Raw genomic sequence first — 20,506 nt, 5'->3', positions numbered from 1 at the left:
AAACGCCGTCTCATTGTTTTAGCCTCTTTATGTTCAACTAAAGTTGGTTGACTTTAGAAGTAACACACTGGGAGTGGTACAGGGTGTATGTCCATGAACGAGTGGTCCAGTGGTCCAGATACATTTGCAGTGAAAACATCTCATTTCTCCAAAACTGCTCCTCTCATTAAAAGAGAGAGAAAAAGACAGTCCAGTGCAGTTCTCCCACTTGGCCACAAGTAAAGAAAATAGCCGCCGAGCAGCAAATTATCCTCGTCCCCTACTGAGGGCCTGCCACCCAGTTTTGGGACCCACTGGTTTATACAGCAGCTGTGTGGTTTGTTATGGCTCTGCTGTCACTGTGAGGAGGATAAAGTGTGGCTTTGTTGCTGCTGTAAGCATCCAGACCCACTACTGTGCAGCGTGCAGCACGTTGAAGGAGAGATAAAGGTTAAAGGCACATCTGCAGGAGAGCTGCAGTACGTACACACACACACACACACACACAGACACACACACTCTATCGATGATAGCAGCCACATACAGTCTTCACGTACGTAAACAAACTAACAGGCAGGTTTGCATGTGCTGCTGCTGCTGCTGCTGCTGCTGCTGCTGCCCTTTGTTCTGCCTGTGTTCTACAGTGATGGATGAGTCGGCATGCAGAGCACATGGAGGGTCATTACACTGAGGCACAGCGCTGGCCACTCACAGCCCGACACCTACAGAGAAATGGGCTCCACAATGAAACCAGATACCATCAGAGAATGGCAATGATGGAGCACACCCCCCGCCTATTAACACCCCCGTCTCACACACACGTTCTCTCTTACTGTCTCACCCACATACAGTCAGACACACAGAGACAAAGACTAATCAATACACACAACAGACACCAGTGCAGGATGGAAACAACTCTGAAAAATTATAATAATAATAACAACAATAACAGTCATTACTACTGAGTAGCAGCCGTAAAAGTCTGCAGTGACGTCGCAGTGACCTAAAGCACCAACTCAACACAATCCCAACAATGAAAGGTCCTCACAAGGTCAGAGTGACCTTGGCATCTGATTTCTGTTTCAGTTCTTCACAGAGTCATTTTTGACTTTCATTTCTTCTGGTACAAGATGTGAGGTCACCATGACCATCAAAGGTGACACTGCTCTTTAAAAAGATTTTTATTTTTAAACCCTTTTTCATTTGTATATGTATATATTTGGTTGTACCCCCATGGTACAATGACAATACAGACCATTCTATTCTATTCTATTCCATATATTCTGTCCACGTGTGTCTAACAATTATATAAAGAAAATTCAATCACACACACAGTGTGTGAGCCCCCTGAAAAAATAAATCTCTGAGGTCTTGTCTGCCTTGACCCAGAGAGAAAAGTAAAAATGGGAGAGGGGGGCAGCAGAGGGGAGGAGAAAGAGACAAAAAGCAATTCTACAAAACTGTAGACAATCAAAGTGCTGTCAGTGAAACTGTAAAAGCTGGTAAACAACATATTTGGGAGTTGGGTTGGTGGATTTTCCTCAGCTAACACTCTTGGCAATATTAAAAAATGTTCTGGTTCTAATATTATTCCATTCTGAAAAGCAGGTAACAAAATAAACTCTAGCTTTGCTGTAATCTGTCATGAGAAGCGCTGTGCGCCCAGATTAGGTGACCACTGTAGTTCACATCAGGACGGCTGCGACTGCGACTGTGCCCCATAATCCTCCTGACTCAGGTCACACAGCGGTCGTAGCCACACATCTGGGCCGATGTCTCTCTGATCAGATATAGTTTTATCACAATCTGTCTGCTCTTCTGGGAACATCAGCTGGAATGATCCCGGACGGACTTGGAGATGATGAGGAGCCACATCCAGAATGACGTAATATGTTTAAATAATATAAATATTAAATATTCAAATCAAACAGTGTTTGTCAAGATGGGGGGTTGGATGAATTCATTTTAATTTCAAATAGTCAATAACATTTGCACTCCCTTTGATCTATGAGAATATCAGTTTTGTAGGAATTTTCTCCTGAAGTCCAATGGTTTTAAAGCAATCTTTTTGAATTTGTTGTATAAAAAGTTTGGCAACTGCAACGAAACATCCAATATTCATATAATTCATAATTCATAAATTCATAAATTATACAACACATTATACCACATTCTGCCAAACATAAATTATACAACACATTATACCACACAGTTGTTTTTTTCATTTGACCAGGATATTTGAGTGCATCAACCCAGAGGGAACTGAAGGCTTTTTAGTGCACAGACGTACTTATGAATGTGTACATGAAGTATTTAAGGCTCACCTGTTAATTACAGTCACACACAACAGCCTGGGTCAGATTCTCTCACTCAGACTCAGTGTGCACATCGATTATACGCCACCTCAAAGTGAATTTTAACCTTGGGGAAACACAATGAGGCGACTTCCTCTGCATAGTAATTATAGGAGGCCACGACCTCGGCACTGCGTCTCTCACAGGTCATTTCAATCAACAAACTCAAGCTATCACAACAGTTTTTGGACACAACTAATCTCCCACCACCATCACTCACCTCTTAAAGTGGCTGAGCAGGGTGCCCACCAACTCCCCTATACGGCTCTCACTGGCGGGGACCATACCCTGCAGACACACCACCAGGTCCTTGTTGTCCTTGGTGTGCAGCACAACCAGCTGGTCCTTCCCAGGCGACACACTCAGTCCCGTCACCTGAGGTTAAAACCAGGGGAGAAAAGGAAAGAACGACACATTACTTACAGCTCAAAGGAGTATGTGCAAACATATTGTACTGTAGATAATCACAAATGTACCATTCACACAAACACACAGCTCCACATGCATGCACAGGGAGGTGGGGGAGATCCATGTCCCAAAGGACATGGATCTCTGAGGCTGCTGCAGCAGGATCCACAACATCATCCTTCACATCTGAACAAAGTAAAAGGAATTTACTGGAGGAATGTGGAATATTTAGCTGATCCTCACTCTAAAGCAAAAGGAAATAGTGACAGTACAGGAACAGATTGTGTTTGCATCATTTCTCAGATCTATACATCAAATAGAAGAACTGGAATGGACCCAATACAACACAAAGATACTGCAAATGCATAAAATAAATCCATGGTTTTAAAAAAATCTTTTGTTGAAATATCGACAGAGTAATGAAAAAAATGCAGCAAAATAAATGGTTTCATAATGGATACAACATGAGTCATGTAGCAGAAAGGAGAGGTCTTTTTTATATTTTAATAACTTTGATTCATCGTTGATTGTTACGCTTACGTAAAATAATTAAATAACTTAATTAAAAAAGGTATGAAGTACCCTACCAGTCTTTGTGAACACACAGAACACACACAACATTGTATTGATGTCATTGATTGATGGTAAAATCAAATAATAAAAAAATAGTACTTGATCTGGAGGACTTTGTGTAAAATTCTTTTAAATATTATATATAAATATAAATATTATAAATATTATAAATATTATAATATTATAAATATAAAGGTTTAATGTAGTGCCCAGTCCTCTTCAGATCTTCTGAGGAGGATTCTTCTGACACTGACACTCCATTGCTAAGACTGCCTGCAGCCATAGTTATTCATGCATTTTATTTCGTTTTTTTTTTTTTTTTTTACTTTCACCTACTAGCCTCCCTTTTCTGCCTCCCTAAATCTCCCTTGTAATTTGTCTTTCTTAGTTGAACTGTGCTCTGGGTGTGTTGATGGAACAGCCACAGGGCAGTCAGTCAGGTGCATTAATATCCATTTACCAGACTGGGACGCCCAGACAAACTCCCCCTCAGTAGGATGACGGACATAGACGGCTCAGTACCGGCGGCTAACTAAGTAGCAGGCTAATTTAGCTCCAAGATGACGCCTGTGACTTCAGAAACAAACACTTCACATAATCACCATGAATTAAAGCCTTAAGCAATTCCTCTCTGTCGGGCGATCCAAACGCAGTTAATTGCATGGAACCGGTTACATTTACATTTTTATTAAAGGCTTAACTGATTGGAACTAGAGCTCGTGTTCTAATGAGTCGGCTAATGATACGTTCTGATTTGCTTCCTTGTCACATTTTTATTTGTCTAAAGTCACCCAATCAGTTTGACTCCAGTACGAAAGCCATTAAAGGCGTTTATCTACTCAGCCATCTGTTCATCCGTGTGTCTGTCCCAGCCACACAACTGTGGAATAAACTTGAGGATAATCACACATTTCATGAGTGAGTGTCTGAGACTGGAGGCTGAGTGGCTCCATGGTTTGTTTGCTCATGTGTGGGATAAAAATATTAATCCGACATGTGAGGTAGGACTAATGATATATAACTTTTTACTAAAATAAAAACAATTAAATGAACAAAATTCTATGTCCTGTGCCCTTATTTATCTTGCTTTACTGTTAGATTCTTCTTCACCACCACAATGTTACTGACATGAACTGTGTTCTCAAGTTGTCTACTCCAAATATTTCTGCTTTTTTTTTCCTGCAGGGGACTTTGTTGTGTTTTGGTGAAAGCACCACTGAGGAAACCCCTGAATATTGTGTACTACTGTAGTAGTAAACATGCACAGAGAAACACAGTGGTTTTCGTCAAGCACTCTCCAGTCAGAATCTCTTCCCTTTGTAGCTGCCATGGGGCCATTATCAGAACAGGAGGATCTCCCACTGTATTCCTATGGGAGCAGCTAACTGTTTATATAACACAACACAACCGAACGGTAATGATACGAGGGAGAGGAAACGCTGTGATCAAATGGATAAAATAATAATCAGCTTAGCTTAGCTTGTGAGGACACTGGCTGGGGGTGGGGGGGTTGCTTTCCATATGTAACGACTGCAACAAACATTTCAAATATGACTGGTCAAATCCTGACGTTAATCTCATGTAACCTGTTTTCTGGTCAGACTGGAGATCAGTGAAGGCTGCATGAGAAAGTGACAGGATAGAAAAACAACAAAAACGAGAAGAAAGAGAGCAAAACAGGAGCTGGGGGGACCACAACTACGTTCACTGACGGGGGGTGGGGGGGTGGTGGGAGGAGGGTTGGAGGAGGGATTTGTGCACATGCCTGAACGGTACCAGACATCAGCTGATCTGCCCTGCTGCTATGTAACCATGACAACGCCATCTCCTGGGAAGTTGGCATGACAACAACAGGAGGAGAGAAGCATCGGCGGCGGCAGCAGCAGAGACAGAGGGGGAGAGACGAGAGACAGGGTGAAGACAGCAGTGGGAGAGGGAGAGCAGAGCGGTGGAGACGGATGAAGAGGGGGTCAAAATAGAACACAAATATGTTTGTGTTATTGTACGGCAATTTCATCACAATGCCCCCACTTTCGTGGCACAGGCATTAATTGGGGTATAAATCTGTGGGCAGACATTTGTTAGCTCTTAGCCGCAGCCCTCTCCATCCATCAGCAGAGCCATTCTTCTCTGCTGCCCTGCAGGAGCAGCACTAAGCACACAGCACAGCGCAGGGCAGCCAGGAGGAGCCTTCGCTGATAGCCTATCGGTGCTAATCAACCATGAGCTAACTGCCTTCCCCTCTGTCTGACCTTCTCCGATCAATAGCTCTGTGTCACGCTGCCATGGCTCTCTGACTACATCTCTATCCCTGGATCCTTCTCCTCCTCCACCTTCAGTTCTGCATTTACACTTCCTCACTTTGACCAATGCACTGTTCCCTGCAGTTTGTCATCTGCAGTGTAAATAAGTCTGGCTTCTAGATCCAAGTGGGCAGCAGTAATGATCCCTCAGGGTAAATGTGTGGCTCGTACGGGAAAAATCCCCAGGAAAACCAAGTGGTTTGAATTTGGTTGTTTTAATATTTGTTTCCATTTTTCTGTGTCAGCTCAGGAGTTGTCTTTAAAGTTATTGACCGGTGACTTTCAGCACCTAGAGTTACAGGTTTGAGACGTGTCACCATTCACTGGAGGACTTCCTGTGGGAAACAGACCGTAGACTGTGAATGACCAAAACTCCAGAATCGACTTAAATTTCCCTCACTCTCCTTCCAGTTACCTCTCCCATCAAATCTCTCATTTCCCCTCCAGACACAGTGAAATCTCTGATTCCTTCCAGCCACTCTGTCAGAGCAAACACTTGTCTTGTCACAGTCATCACCGGCTGTGACATCGTTTCACCAGATGACACCAACTCATGCTCCAACATCTGTGCTGCTACTAGCTGCATCAGTAATACTGTGTCAGAGCAGTCAGAGCAGGGCGAACGAGTCAGAAATACTAAATATATTTCAGAACACTCAACAAGGCACAGCTAGTTTTTACTCCTGATTTATATTTAAATCTTCTGGTATTAAGGATTGGTAAATAAATATTGCAATTTCACTAAAATAAAATATATTTTATTATTCTTTGTGTTTGTTTTGGTTAGCTTTGAATTATTGTTTTGCTCTTGAAACAAATTGCTTTTGTGACTGACCAGTGTTGGAGCTAGTGTTTTGGTGCAACAAAATAAAGACAATAAAAGACTGTGAGAGCAGTTGCAGGCAGATTAGCATCTGAGCCTGACACGACATGAAAATAAAAAAGGAATAAAAGGAGCCCATCCCTGAATGCAACAGATGTGTTTGCAGCGTTTAGAGCTGGTGTTTAAACACACAGGATATATTTGCCATGGAAACAGACTCATATGCTGTGTATATTGCAGCTTTAATTGACCAATCACAGCAAGGGTATGAATTAAAATCAGCCAATTGGAAAGGTGAGTAAATTTTGCATATTGACTTTTTGTCACAAGATTAAAAAAGGGCTGCTGGGAAATCTGTGATGTTGCTGCATCTCAGCCACAGTCTTAAGAATAAGGAAGGACATCTCCATCATGGATTCAATCATTAGGGTAATAATATTCACACTCAAACACATAAGGGACTTCATGAAGGGAATGATTAGACTGCAGGAGTCCCAGAGACGTGTCTCAATAGGTATTTCTAAATTTATTCAGGACCAACAGTGAAGATAATGAAATATTAAGGAGGTTGATTTTTTTTTACTGACTGCAAAATAAAAGCAAACAATTCTTTTAGGGGTCTGGGAGTTGGATTCCACAAAGCTAATTGTTAATTTTATTACGTCAATAATCAAAATTACAACCAGCATTGTTCAGGTCTTTTGCAGTTGTAATGGAAAACAATAAAAAAACCCGTGTAGCTGATCAACACATTTTCATTTTCAGGCTGCTCACGTCTGCAATCTGATAGAAATGGACAACAGTTCAGTTCTGCACAAATCATTCTCCATTCAACTCCAATTCCAAGAAACCAGACCGTGGGCAACTGTGGTCAAATGAGTTACAGTGTGTGTGTTAGTTTTTAATGAATAATAATAAACGGGGAGTGTCTTACGTTATAGAGGGGGACGATCTTCATGGGCTTGTGCTGCTTTAGGGGGTCCATCTTGTACAGGTGGCGGTCAGTGATGAGTAAAGCCCTGTCTTCTGCCTTGTGGAAATGGTTGATCTGGAAAAGACAATGTTGCTTATCAGTCAGCCCTCAGGACACACGGACAAATGAAGAAAAAAAATGAACGGGCAACAACTGTAACGCCCTGCAGGGAGAGAACACAGAACAGGAACGATCTTACAGATGTGACCGTCGGCCTGTGGTCAGACATAGATGGATTCAACAAAGGTCGTCTCCTACCTTCCGAACATTGCAGGAGAACAGGACTCTCATGAATTTGTCTTTCCTCTGCAGCTCACTGGAGACCAACGTGAAGGACGATGCCGTATCAGGACTGTCTCGTTTCTGTCAACACAGCAACAGTAAAATAGTTCTTTAACTTCAACTTCAATAGCTATGGATTCATGTAAATGTAAATTTTGCACAAACATGAATTTGTGTATTGACATTCTTGTGAAAAGTGAAAATATGACAGAACCAAAAAATAAAAAGAACTGTGTGACTTATTGGTAAACAGAAAAACTGAGATACATTTACAATTAAAAAAGAATGAGGACGTATCTCCCTCGGGGTTGAGTTTAAATCTGTTGAAATCTTAATTTTGACAATTTACCATCTCTTTATAAACAAAAACACACAGGCCTGAAAGCCTCAAAAAGTACACACAAAAAGTACACACTGCGCTCACTGATCTCTTCTACTCACCAGATAGTTTCCCTCCCAGGCTCTCTGTAGACCCAGGTCAGTCCTGTGGCCCTTCAGGGCCTCCAGGCAGGCTACCTTGGCTCTCACCTGCAGAGTCTCCTCTGGAGAGAGGCCTTTAATCAGCGTCCATGCCCACCACCTGGAGGTAAACACACAAACAGAAATGTATAACTTTCTCCCCTGAGGATTCTGCACTTCTCCTTGATGGTCGGACCAGTCATTGTGTGGAGCAGGGCTACAGCAGTACAGGTGTATTTATAGGTCTTTCACTCATAGGTCCTGACAGCCAACATCATCTTCGAGGAAGGCCGTTTCACAACTGTGCTCAGCTTCAAATAATGAAAACAACAGAGCAGACGTTGAGATGAAAGGCAGAGATATGTCTTTGATGGAGGAGGAAAATCGATGCCCAGTTTGAGCCTGAGGCTGAAGGAAATGTGTGCAAGTTACTTCAAATAGAGTTTTGTGGATGTAAAATACCACAAGAGTGGTATGAATGTGTTGGCTCCTGCTGTTGGAGTCTGGTCAGGTTATGGACAGCCGTTTTCTCCAAAATGCAGAAATGTATCATTTAAGTTTTAAAGTAAATTATTTTCATGACTGTGCTGTGGATATTCTGGAATACCAACTATGCAGTTTCACTTAATCAGTTATTAATTAACTTTTATTTTATTTAAGAAAATCATTCTTTTTCATTACATGTACCTCGTGATATTTTGGATTCTTCTGATGTGAAATCTGGGTTGGAGTACCTGTTGTGGATGCTCTTGAGTGCCTCTTCAAACTTGCGTAGTACTTTGGGAGGTGTCGGCCACTTCACGTGTCGACCGTAGTCCTTCATGGACTTAACATTTTTAAAGCGACGATTGACCTCACGGATGTAGGACTTGACCTTGTAGCGACGGTAAGCCTGAAGGATGATCAAGGCTGCTCGCATCCGGCGGTAACGCATCCTGGCAATTGTGCCTCTCCACACCTGGAGAGACAGGACCAGACCGTATGTTTAAACAACTGAACATAGAAAGGATTACAGTGGTAAACATTTATCATCCAACCATGTAATAAATAATTTGTTGCTTTTTTCACTTTTTATGCAATTTTTTTTTTTTACAGCTATATCACAATGAAAATACTGTACAAGAACTGATATAAATCAATAATCTCTATATCAGGGAAGATGATTCAGTAGTGTTTAATACTTAATGTTTTAATAATTTTATAGTAAATGGTTTTAAACAGGGATGGCTGTAGAGACACACATATTTACATTAATGCACCGTGTAAAGTGCAGCAATTTTATGACTCATCCAATGTGTTTTTACAGTGCAGCTGAAGTATTCAGGAATGAAAAGGAAAATAAGGCGGCTAAATACATCTTTCTCTACTGTATTTCCATATAATGACACATAGTAACCTCACTTTATGATTTTCAGTTCTATATTAAACCTGTGGACTGCCCCTTTAAACAGAGAAGCGATTCTACAAATACAGGAAGGATTAAGTCACGTTTAGAGCTGCTGTTTCTTGATGTAATTTATTCAACAGGACGGCCATCACTCCCAAGGCTATTTTAAGCTTTATGCACTGGTAGTAAAAAGCTGACCATGAAATGGTGCCACTGCCACCCACCCCATACGATCTAAATCATGGGGAGGATTTCATCTGCAAATCCAGCATGACATTGCTTCAGTGGCTAGGATATACTGTACAGCACAACAAATGTGCATCAATTACCATAGATTTTCCAGTGGTAAATAAAGCTTATTCCTTATCATTAGGTTGTTGATGAATATCAGTTGGGATTTTGTTTGCTTTTTATAGCTGCAGACACAATAAAATGACTAAAAATGGAAGCTGAAGCCTGTAACCAAACACAGGTTGAATGGCTATCAGAGACTCTAAAACATGAATAATAGATGTAAGTGGGACCCCCGGGACCCACAACTCTGGTTCCAGCCTCACTAAAATCACCACCATATGCTCGCCTTTCACTGTATGGTCCAGCCCCCACCGCCTACACACACACACAGACACGCAACCTCTCAATTATTTACACATTTAATTGACTGGCCTGTATCTAAACAGCACTACATAATCAGCAGCAGAGAGCCAGGAATCCAACAGTTACAAATTGGAGGAAAGAGGAAACGCCACATGGACGGCCACCTCCAGGAGTTCATCTGACTGTAATGCAGTAATCATGGAGATCATGAATATTTAAGTGTGGGGGAGGCTGGTGGCAAAGAAACCCATTTTCAATTTGCATATTAAAAGTGCAGAGGAGGTGGCTCTCACCTGATTGGACTGGGGGTTGTAACGACTGGCAGAAAAGGTGATAATTAATGCTCAAGTGGAATACAAAGCACCAGGTTAATGGTGCTTTATAGGTTAATAGAAGGGAAATGTGCTGACTCGTGAGAATTGGATGCAAATATATGAAAAGCGTTTCAGATGTAGTTTGGGATCATTTTCTGATGTGATCGGTCACTTCTGATCCAAAGGAATGTGGAGTGGAACCTCCTCAGACGGGGAGAACCGTTAAAGGCTGATCTAGTTCTAATCACGACTCTTTCAGCACTAAGGCCCGGCGTGGGGGGAGGAGGAGGCGATTAGAAGGACATGAATCACACTGGGATCAATGAAAGATGGTCATCCAATGAACTGCAGCATCTAATCACTGGGCTGGATGAGTCACACAGTCATTATAGGCAGAAAGTGGTTCAAAATGGTAGAAATCCACAAGGTCTTTGTGTTGATGTAACTGTTGGACAGACCCAGTAGAATAAATCCCCATCCCAGGAGATGTGGTTCTGAAAATGAGAGTAAAACTAAACTCTGTACTAATCTCCATACAGAAAGACCACGGCCAGGGACCAAACAGGTGACTTCTTCTTCCACCTTGGGGCCTGATAACAAACCCTCCCCCACCTGCCCACCCCCAAAAGTCTTTCGGTTGTAGCAGGAAGTGGCCAAGTGCCACCCCCATTGGCAGCACAATGAAGCTGTTTGTTGCCTGGTACCCACATGGTGCACAGTCCCACGTGCCAGACCAACAACGCTGCTTATTTATTTACGCAGAAAATCACTAATTACACAGGGATGAGTTGGGTTGGGGTCAAGGGAGGAACAATTCTGGAACAAAAGACTATGAAACCAGAATGAGTCCAATAACCACTGACATAAACTGTCTCCACTGCATGTGGAGCCTCATTAAAGTACGTGACAGGTGGAATGTGACTGAGGGGGGTTGAATTATAACAGGACAATCAAGTCGACCGCACAGGCACAAACACACCATAAAACCCATTCTCTGCTCCTACAGCAACAGAGCAGACCGGCTGTGATGACGTTAGTCAGTTGATGAGGACGACACTCGGGGGAGTTGTGGATAAATCAGGCCAATAACAAGACCCCTGACAGTCTGCCCCAAACACTTCTGTCCAATAAAGCCATCTGATCATCCTTTTAGAGACGGTGCCTCACGGAGGATGCCCTGGCCGCACACTGGCTCCAGGATTTATGAGATTGTTGTAGAGAGAATAGGGATCTTTGGTTGCAACAACTGTTGGGGTTTGATTCCATTGTACTGGTACAACTGATATGATCACTGAGTAAGAACATTTCAGATATGTGTCCCCAGGTGAGGGATAAGAGACAGTTTTGAACACTTCACTGACAGCACTGTTGGCTCATTAGCCCTTCTTTACAGCTGAATGTTGAAATCAACCGGACCATTCCTTTACTTTCTGGTGATTGTCTTGAGTCCCACAGTAATAACTGTGTGTTTTTTAGGTCCAATCCAAAACAACATGTGAACCATCACCCTGCTGTCACCTGAAAAACCCTGACGTGGAAAGACAGATCGTCCACTCTGCACCACCGACACACTTCACTGCAATCCACTATTGAACGCCTGGGTTTCCACTCTCCTCTGGGAATACCAAGCTGGTTTTCCCATTGACATGCTCCACGCACTCGGTGGGTGGAGGAAGGTGGACTCAAGAGAGTGTGACACAATTTAGTGGCGCTGGGACAGGCTCAAACCACAGTACGTCAAAGGGAGACATTTGGCCGAGGCTCAGATCAGGAGTCATTAACATAAATCAATGACATGCTGGGGCGGGAAAGGCGGGGCCCACATTCACCATTAACATCAACACGACTATAAAGAAGCCTAATCCTCCTGCTCTTAATCACGAAGCTGCAGCACTACTACTATCAAGTTATATTTCTATGCTGAGCTAATGTACTGTAATGACATGAAACAAATGCATTTGATCCTTATGAGCGGCCATATTGAAAGGGACGGCCCTGAAGAATTAATCGAACGGCTCTGAAAAGGCCATCAATCAATGTGATGGAACTGGACAAAACAGATTGGAAGAATATTGCCAATGGTCAGCAGTAACGGCTGAAAGTAACTGACAACCATCAAACATAATCGAAGGACAGCAGAAAATAAAACAAACTAATGGACAGTGTCATTTCTATTCAGGCAATAAAAATAGAATTACAAACTCAGCGTGTAGGTGAGTTGTACTTCTTACTGTATCCAGTCACTGCAGAAAAATCAGTCTGAGTCAAGTCACTAGGGATTTAGTTCAGGTCAGAGTAGGAGGCACAGACTCCTACTCTAGATTTTCAACTCTACAGTAAGTCAAAAAAGACACTTGTCCCAGGTTACTGAGAATGTCTTCAAGTCTAAGACCAAATCAGTGAAGAAAATTCACTTTCATTCAGTCCCAAAGACTTTGGTTTTAAAACTGAGTTACTTAAGGGAAGAGGGTGTAAGTGGCAGGGAAATCAAGTTTTTAGGTTTTTTTTATTTAAATTCTGCTTCATCAGCAGCCAAATTCAAATAACTAAGAAACAACTTGGGAGAAAGAGCTTCAACAAAATCCATGGATCTGGTCCTAGGTCCCAATTCTGTGGCCTCTGGGAAAAGGATTTTTCAGAGCAACGCCACTTCTGGCCAATAGGAGCTGGTTTCCAAAATGTCAGCTCTCATTGCATTGGTTATTGGTACAGTAAATTATTTACTGTTGGTGAACACAAATGGTATCCAAAATCAAATATAGATTGTTAAAGACTTCTAAAAAGGTAATGGATAAAATAACTGTTTTGTCTTAATATCTCTTCCAGGTTCCAGGTTGAGAACAAGGGGCAGTGGTGGCTTAGCGGTTAAGGAAGGTTTAACCTTTCTTAAGGTTTGAACCTCCACCAGCTGCCAAGTTACCACTGAGGTGCTCTGAGCATGGCACCGTCCCCACACACTGCTCCACAGGCTCTTAAAGCTGCCTACTGTTTACTTTGGTGATGGGTTAAAAGCAGAGACTGTCCTTCAGGTGCAGCAAATATGCAGAATGAGTTTCTTGTATGAACGTCCATTCAAACTTGCTGGTAAAAGAACATTTTCACAGCAAGGTGAAAAAGATTTGGAAGAATTTAGAAACTGCCAAACTGAAGCAAAAAAAAAAAAAAAAGATTCATTGTTGGCCACGGATGCAGGTTGCCTTGGTGATAGGCCCCCAATCACCATCATTTAGAGTTTTATACAGTACTCAGTAAAAGTGCAGTGTTATGAAAGGTTATTTTTGGACCAAAAAAATCAAAGACCCTGGAAAACATCTGACAAAAACTGAAGGAAAATATAGCTTAACTTTACAACATGATACATGGTTATTTCACCATTTAAACATGTGTTGGCTAGTTTAATATTTCCGTCCCAGGATGAAAAAAATGAATAGACTAATTGAAACATCATTTTCCACCTATCACAAACGTAGATAGTCGGTTGATAAAAAGGAAACCCAGCAGTGGACGACTCACCGAAATCCAACCTGCTTTGATCTGCAACAGAAATCTCAGCCACTGAAGTTTCTGTAGATACGATGAGAGCCTCACATTATTTTAACTTACAATACCTTACAGAGCCAGCAGGGATCAGAAGATTAGAGATCATGTTCGTGCTGAGGTCAAACAGGAGTCAGATCAGTTCAAGACTGTTCAGTGTAGTGGGCGGAGGACAGTGGCCCACTCCCTGAACCTACCAGTCAGTGTCCACCACAACCAGTTGAGTTATCACTGAACTATTCCATGCCTCAAGACACAACTTATAGTTACAGCTCTTTATACTACATACACATTATCACCAGAGCCCACCAGAAGACCCCCCCTCCCATGGTTGCGCTGTAAAAGATTCTCACCCAAGACATAACACACAGGACGTTTGATAAACCTACTATGAGCTTTGGAAAGCAATTAAAACTGCAGATCCGAATACACTGGGGAGAAATGGGGGGGGAGGGGGGCATGGGGTTCTTTTTTTTTTTTCGTCATTGCTACTCCTCAGACAAGACGCGACAGTTACTGCAGTTACTGTGATGTGGATGGCTGAGCTTGAATCTATGAAATATTCATTGTAACAAAGGCAGAGAGTGGGGGGGGGGCTATGTTTTATTTATATTCTCTGCATTTATAGTGTTTCCCAGCAGTCTTGGAGGACCTGATTTCTTTCTTGAAGGGGTAATGACAGAACTGCTGTGTCCTCTGTGGAGATTCAATTGTTGTTGACACACTGTTTCAGACGGGAAACGGTAGAACAATCAGCAGTGAGGCACCGGGCCTGAGTGTAATAAATATGAGGCTGGGTAGAGTGAGCGGACACAGCATCAGACTGGAAAGATGAGGTTAGCGCAAGCACTTAAGGAAAGTGAGTGAAGAATGTGGAGAACGGACGGATTAAATGGAGCTGCACATCCTCCAACCTCCACCCCACTGCCTCCAACCCCCAGCTCCTCCTTCCATTAGGTGTAAGAGAGGTTGTGGTAATCATCCCTGCTGAAATACACTACATTCCGTTTCCAATAGTCAAAAGATGAATACATAAACTGACCACTAGCACCACAAGCTCAATCAGCTAAAAAGTCAAATGAATTACAATTTTAAATGGATTAATCACATGACAGCTGTGGATTAATCACAATTAATTGAGCTAAAACAACATTCCGGAATATGACGTCAGTCAGCTTCCATGACAAAAATATAAAAAAAGTGTTCCAAAACCATTATTTTGGTCATTAGGGCAGCATGTTTTGATGTAGATGTGGTATTACAGTAATTTAAAAAATGCTATAACTAATTAATGACAAAAATAAATGAAAATAGAGTCCAAACTAATTAAAGGCTTTGTAAATATACTGTTATAAAGTAGCCAAAAGGCCATGTAAATACTCTGAGATGTGTCCCTGATTAAGCAGTAAATCCTGTATGTTCAGCCTGTTGTTGTCCCGGCCTGGTTGAAGGTGTGAAAGTGTAGAGAAATAGAGGAAAGCCTATGATAATAAATCAATGAGGGATGAGGAGGAGAAGTGTGGCTGTGCCTCTGACATCCACCACCTCTCCTGGCGCCATGGTCCTGACTGGCAGAAGGCGCTGTAGCGTGCCAGCTGCTGATAAGGGGATTGTTATGCACAGCGGATCAGACTTGGACGGGATGTTTATTTGACACACAGCAAGACAGACACAGGAGTCAATACCGCCGTCCTACCATTATTTGATTCTGTATGTCAGCGCAGCATCAGCAGGCGTGCACTGACTACGTGCCCGGCCTTCACACACACAGAGGGCGGGATTAAAAAAAGCCTGCAGTTCCAGGCTGTGTTTGCTTTGGTCTGAAAAGCCTCTGTTCCTCTGGGTTTTCCTCTCTTTATTAAAACCTGCTCATACTCAGAGAAACAAGACAGGATTCCCCCGGGGCAAGGATGGAAGGAATGCCCTTCTGCTGTGTCTGTGGGAAGAACCTATGAGAGGTCACGTGGATCAATGAGAGGTCAACCAATCCATCAGCTACAGAGGTCGATTTGACTGGAGAACCCTTTGATGTCTAGGAGCGCTCAGTCAGTCCTTGGGTAAGAGATAAGAACGCAACACGGTATAAAGGAATCTGTCGACATGATTTTAATGCATCAACAACTGTTGATAATCAATACACTAAGACTCACATACTGGAATCTAAGCACAAATATGAATCATTGAGCCGTATAAAATGGAATGGAGAGCTTCACGTGGTCCACGGACCGATGGTCTGGGACCACTGGAATATGACAGAATGACGGACCTTTCTTATATTTATCTTTTTGACTTTTCACAAATAAACTGGAGTTAAAGTCATATAGAGAGACGGGAGGCAGACACTGACCACGCACAGGTGTAACCAGGACACAAGACAGTGAACCTAAAGTTGTTTAAAAATAGCCAAATGTTCTATAGCTGAGTCAACAGCACCAGTGGAAAATAAATGTAGGACATCATTCTAATCTAAAGGGCAAAAACTTTTTATTTTTATTGCTTTGTCCTTAAATTATCCACTTAAAGATTGATCCAATAAATCTGTCTCGTGGATGAAGACGGACAGAGCTCGGCTGACAAACAAGATGAAATCAGCTCTAGACATGGTGCTTGCTAATTTTGTCCTAAATTTGAGTTGAATCAATGTTGTGAACGTGATCTGAGCCTTAATGTGTTTTCACGAGGCTGTAATCAAATTATAGTCTGCAATGAAGAGCAATCAGGGCCATTAAGGCTGATGGTTGTTGCTGAATACTAATCTACTGTGTGTACAGGTACAAACAAATTTTAATGTCATTTTCTTTTTCTGCTCGGCGAGTGAGTACCTATGAAGTACTTTGACTTACCTTCTGGAGGAAGAGGACGATCCGTTTGACCATTTCTTCTCTCTGCTCCTCCAGGCTAAAGAGTGTACGTGGCGTACGGATGAAGACTTTAGTTTTGCCGTAGGCTACGTCGTGGTCGAACCCACATCCCTGCAGGAGCCTCTTCACTGCATCTTTGTCTGACGGCAGGTCGTGATTTGGCCATGTGAACTCTGAGATCATCTTATATCTGCAGGATGAACCATCATCAGTACAGAGCTGACTCGGCCTGTGAAGTAACTTTCTGGCTGACATTGGACAGTGTACGGATTTAACGGTTGAAAAGAATCCTGGTAAATGCACAGTTTCTGGTGGAAGGATGGAGAGTCTGAGTGTCATTAGTCATTTTTTCTACTCTTCAACTTAAAAGCAGATCCACTGAGAACACATGAACCACGAGCCAGTGCAGAGCGGTTAAAAGGAACATTTCCTCAACTAATGCAAACAATGTCAAATTATTCCTAGTATTTGCAGTATTTTGTTCTCACTTGCTGTAATGTTGCAGTACACAAACCCTCTCTTTAGCCATACTAGCAGTAAGTGGCTAGCAGGTGTCAAAACTTGAAAGATGTATTGGTTAAAAAAATAATCTTTCTGAATGATGAATGTGACATGTGAGAGTTTCTGTCACTCAACCCTATGTTGAGAACCTTCTTTGCAGTTGTGGAGTACCTCTGTAGAAACCGTGGGTACGTCTGTCTGTAGGCAAAGCCGGCACGTCGCACACGGACGTTCTCCAGCAGGCCAAGGTACTCCACCTGGTGGCGACAGCGTTCCTGCTCGAACAGAAGAGGTGACTTCACGTCGTTGGGCTTAATGCAGCGAACGTAGTAGGGCTCCTGCAGGGGGCAACAATGAGGCCACTGCCTTAGTTTGTGTATGTGAACTAAGTTTGATATTAGATTTTTTAGTTAACATGATTGCCACTAAAATGTTTGTGCAGTTTTCTGGACTAGACAATACATTTTGAAATCTGTAATTCAAAGCCAGAAAAAAATCAAATCTTCAGCAGACGGGCCTCCTCACCTTGCTGGCCAGCTTCTCCACCAGTGAGATCATGGAGTTCTTGAAGAGCGTAGCGGCTGTCAGTGGGCGTTTGGTGACCTCCGTGATCCTCAGCTTCCCCTCAGGCCACATTCCCTTCAGCACTGGGTTAGAACTAGAAGAAAAACCACAAAGACTTCTAGAATATTCATAAGAACTGAGTAAAATTTGAGACAATAAACCCTTTATATTGATTAATATACATGAAATATCAGAACAAAATAATGTGAACTGAGAGAGAGAGACAGAGAGAGAGAGAGGGAGGAAGCCTATTTCTGTCTGACTGTGTCTCGTGTGTCACCTGTTGTAGAGAAGTCTCTTGAAGTCCTGGAACAGCGTGTCTTTGTTCTTGTCAATAAAACCCACCACTGAGTACCTGTGAAAAGAGCGTAGCAGCTAGAAGCTCTGACGTACACTCCCACAGACTCATTGACAACAGTTGACACCTTCATCCTCACATCAACTGCATCTTTGAACTGCTAATGACTCAGACCGAGTCATGGACTCAACAGGACCAGGTTTGCCTTTATCCACTACTGCTTCATTCTTGTAAGGGTCTCTGAGACCAACCCTCAGGACTTACACCAGATGGCCTTACTGACGCAAATCATCCTGGGATTTGGGAACTAGATGGTATTGAACTTGCAACCTTCTGGTGGCAGAATGATCTAAACTAAATGTTGGGAAATTCACCATATTCTTCATTAATATGGTGAATTTCTATTTTTAACATTTCAATGTAGCCCAGTCTTATGACACACCAAGTCGATGTCCACTGCAGCTGTTAGTGTCCCTGCTGTTAGACGTGTGGTGCTGTCTGCCCCCCCGCTTGGTCTGAAAGGCTGAAGCAACAATCTCCTCTACCTGAGTCGTCCCCTGGGTTACAGACACTTGGCATTTGAAAATGGATGTTAATCCTTGACAACCCATTTTCGGGGATTAACACGGGTGATCTATTCAATTTTAGATGTGATCAAGGGACTTCAGGGAATTAAAATTGGGGGTGTTGTTTTTAGGAGTGCACCGTGGGGCGTGAGTACTGTTAATCTGATGTGTGCGTGAAGAGTCTTAAACCTCCATTAGTGGAGTCTTGAGGTCCAGAGTAAAAAGATTTTTGCTCATTATTTCAGATGATTGAATCAACAATGTCAATTTTGTACGGTGAGTTTAAAAACACACTTTAAAAAGAACTCTGTGCCTTACATGACAGTCGGCATTTGGAGTGTTTGTGCACTCAGGACAAAGCATGGAGCCTAAAATAGCACAGGCATTCAGAAATGTGTGTCATGTCCTGAGCCATATTCATAGCCACCATTAAAAGGTGATTCTGCCATCTATTGGGGAGAATAGAGCTATTATTATAAAATTATTATTATTGTTATTATAAATTATTATTGTTATTATAAAAGGCCTTAAACCGATGTTTTATTTTTAGGTTTAATCTGCAGGAGCTCTCAGGGACATTGTGAATTTTCACTGTGTTCCATATTTTGTGAGTAGGACACAGAAGATTAAAAATACACTATTTTGTTGACGTTGAGCTGACTGAAACCGGTCCTTTGAACATTCTCCACAGTGAGTTCAGCAGAGGCCTCCGCGGCATGAATGTATAAATACACAGATATGGAAACGAGGGTGAATCACCACTCAAGTCTTTTTCATGAATAAATCAAACATCCAGATACTTACACCACATCTCCTGCATAGTGCCTGATGCGAAAGTCTCTGTCAAACTCCAAACTCTTATCAGTTGGTGAGAGCTGCAGGGAGAGGGAGCAGTGAGTGAGCAATAACAGGAGATAACACAGTACACAGTGTTGAAAAACTGAGATATTCCTGTTTTAGCAGAAGAGTGATCTTTAATTCAGTATTTTCTTTAAAAATGACAGATAAAATAACAGCAGATAAGAAATTCTGATGTGAGCAGCCCAAAAAGACAAGGAGTTGTCAGTCTGACTTCTTTGGTTTTCATGCTGTAAGCATGTGAGACCATGCCAAACTGTAGCCCCCCTCTGGACAACAGACCTAAATCCCTCCAAATGTCCAAAGTCTAGCCGACATTCAGTGTGGACAGATGAAGGACACATTTCAAGGATTTATTTGCATGGATCCAGACAGACAGACAGACAGACTGTAACTTCTAGAAGCCACACTGACCCTCATCCATCTCAATCAGTCACACTTCATCTCACACACAGCAGGCACAAACACGCAGTAACACACTGTGGCACTGGCACATAAACACACACTGGCAAACACACACACTTGGCAGACTCCCACTGAACACTCCCCCAGGTTTATCATTTATCCCAATGTTAAGACTGTGTGTGTGTCAGTCTGAACATCTACAGTAAAGAGAAACTGGGAAAAATATGTCCTTTTCATGTGTGTTGTGCAAAGATACATGTAATATGCAACAAAACCAGGTCACTGCCATTTCACTGCTGCTGGGAAAAATGGTACGCAATATTTTGCAGTATTTATGAGCCAGCAGTTAATTAGATAGATAGATAGATAGATTAGATAGATTAGATAGATTAGATAGATTAGATAGATTAGATAGATTAGATAGATTAGATAGATTAGATAGATTATGGATAGATTAGATAGAT

The 20,506-nt window shown here is 42.2% G+C and overlaps 1 protein-coding gene across 1 annotated transcript in view; it reads right to left on the bottom strand.

The window, feature by feature from the left end:
- myo1d (myosin 1D) overlaps positions 1-20,506 on the bottom strand; it is a 62,706-nt gene that overhangs the window by 15,141 nt on the left and 27,059 nt on the right. Inside the window, exons 12-21 of the mRNA XM_025057497.1 lie at positions 19,584-19,654; positions 18,196-18,270; positions 17,877-18,009; positions 17,523-17,689; positions 16,833-17,040; positions 8,889-9,112; positions 8,137-8,275; positions 7,672-7,776; positions 7,375-7,488; positions 2,554-2,708 (exon numbers count right to left, since the gene is read on the bottom strand). Of these exons, the coding sequence (XP_024913265.1) occupies positions 2,554-2,708; positions 7,375-7,488; positions 7,672-7,776; positions 8,137-8,275; positions 8,889-9,112; positions 16,833-17,040; positions 17,523-17,689; positions 17,877-18,009; positions 18,196-18,270; positions 19,584-19,654 (1,391 nt within the window). The remainder of the gene's footprint in view (positions 1-2,553; positions 2,709-7,374; positions 7,489-7,671; positions 7,777-8,136; positions 8,276-8,888; positions 9,113-16,832; positions 17,041-17,522; positions 17,690-17,876; positions 18,010-18,195; positions 18,271-19,583; positions 19,655-20,506) is intronic.

This window comes from Cynoglossus semilaevis, chromosome 8, assembly GCF_000523025.1.
Source record: "Cynoglossus semilaevis isolate Cse_v1.0 chromosome 8, Cse_v1.0, whole genome shotgun sequence".
Taxonomy (NCBI): domain Eukaryota; kingdom Metazoa; phylum Chordata; class Actinopteri; order Pleuronectiformes; family Cynoglossidae; genus Cynoglossus; species Cynoglossus semilaevis.
Note: the sequence above shows the minus strand (reverse complement) of the source record. Positions and strands in the feature narration are given on the sequence as shown.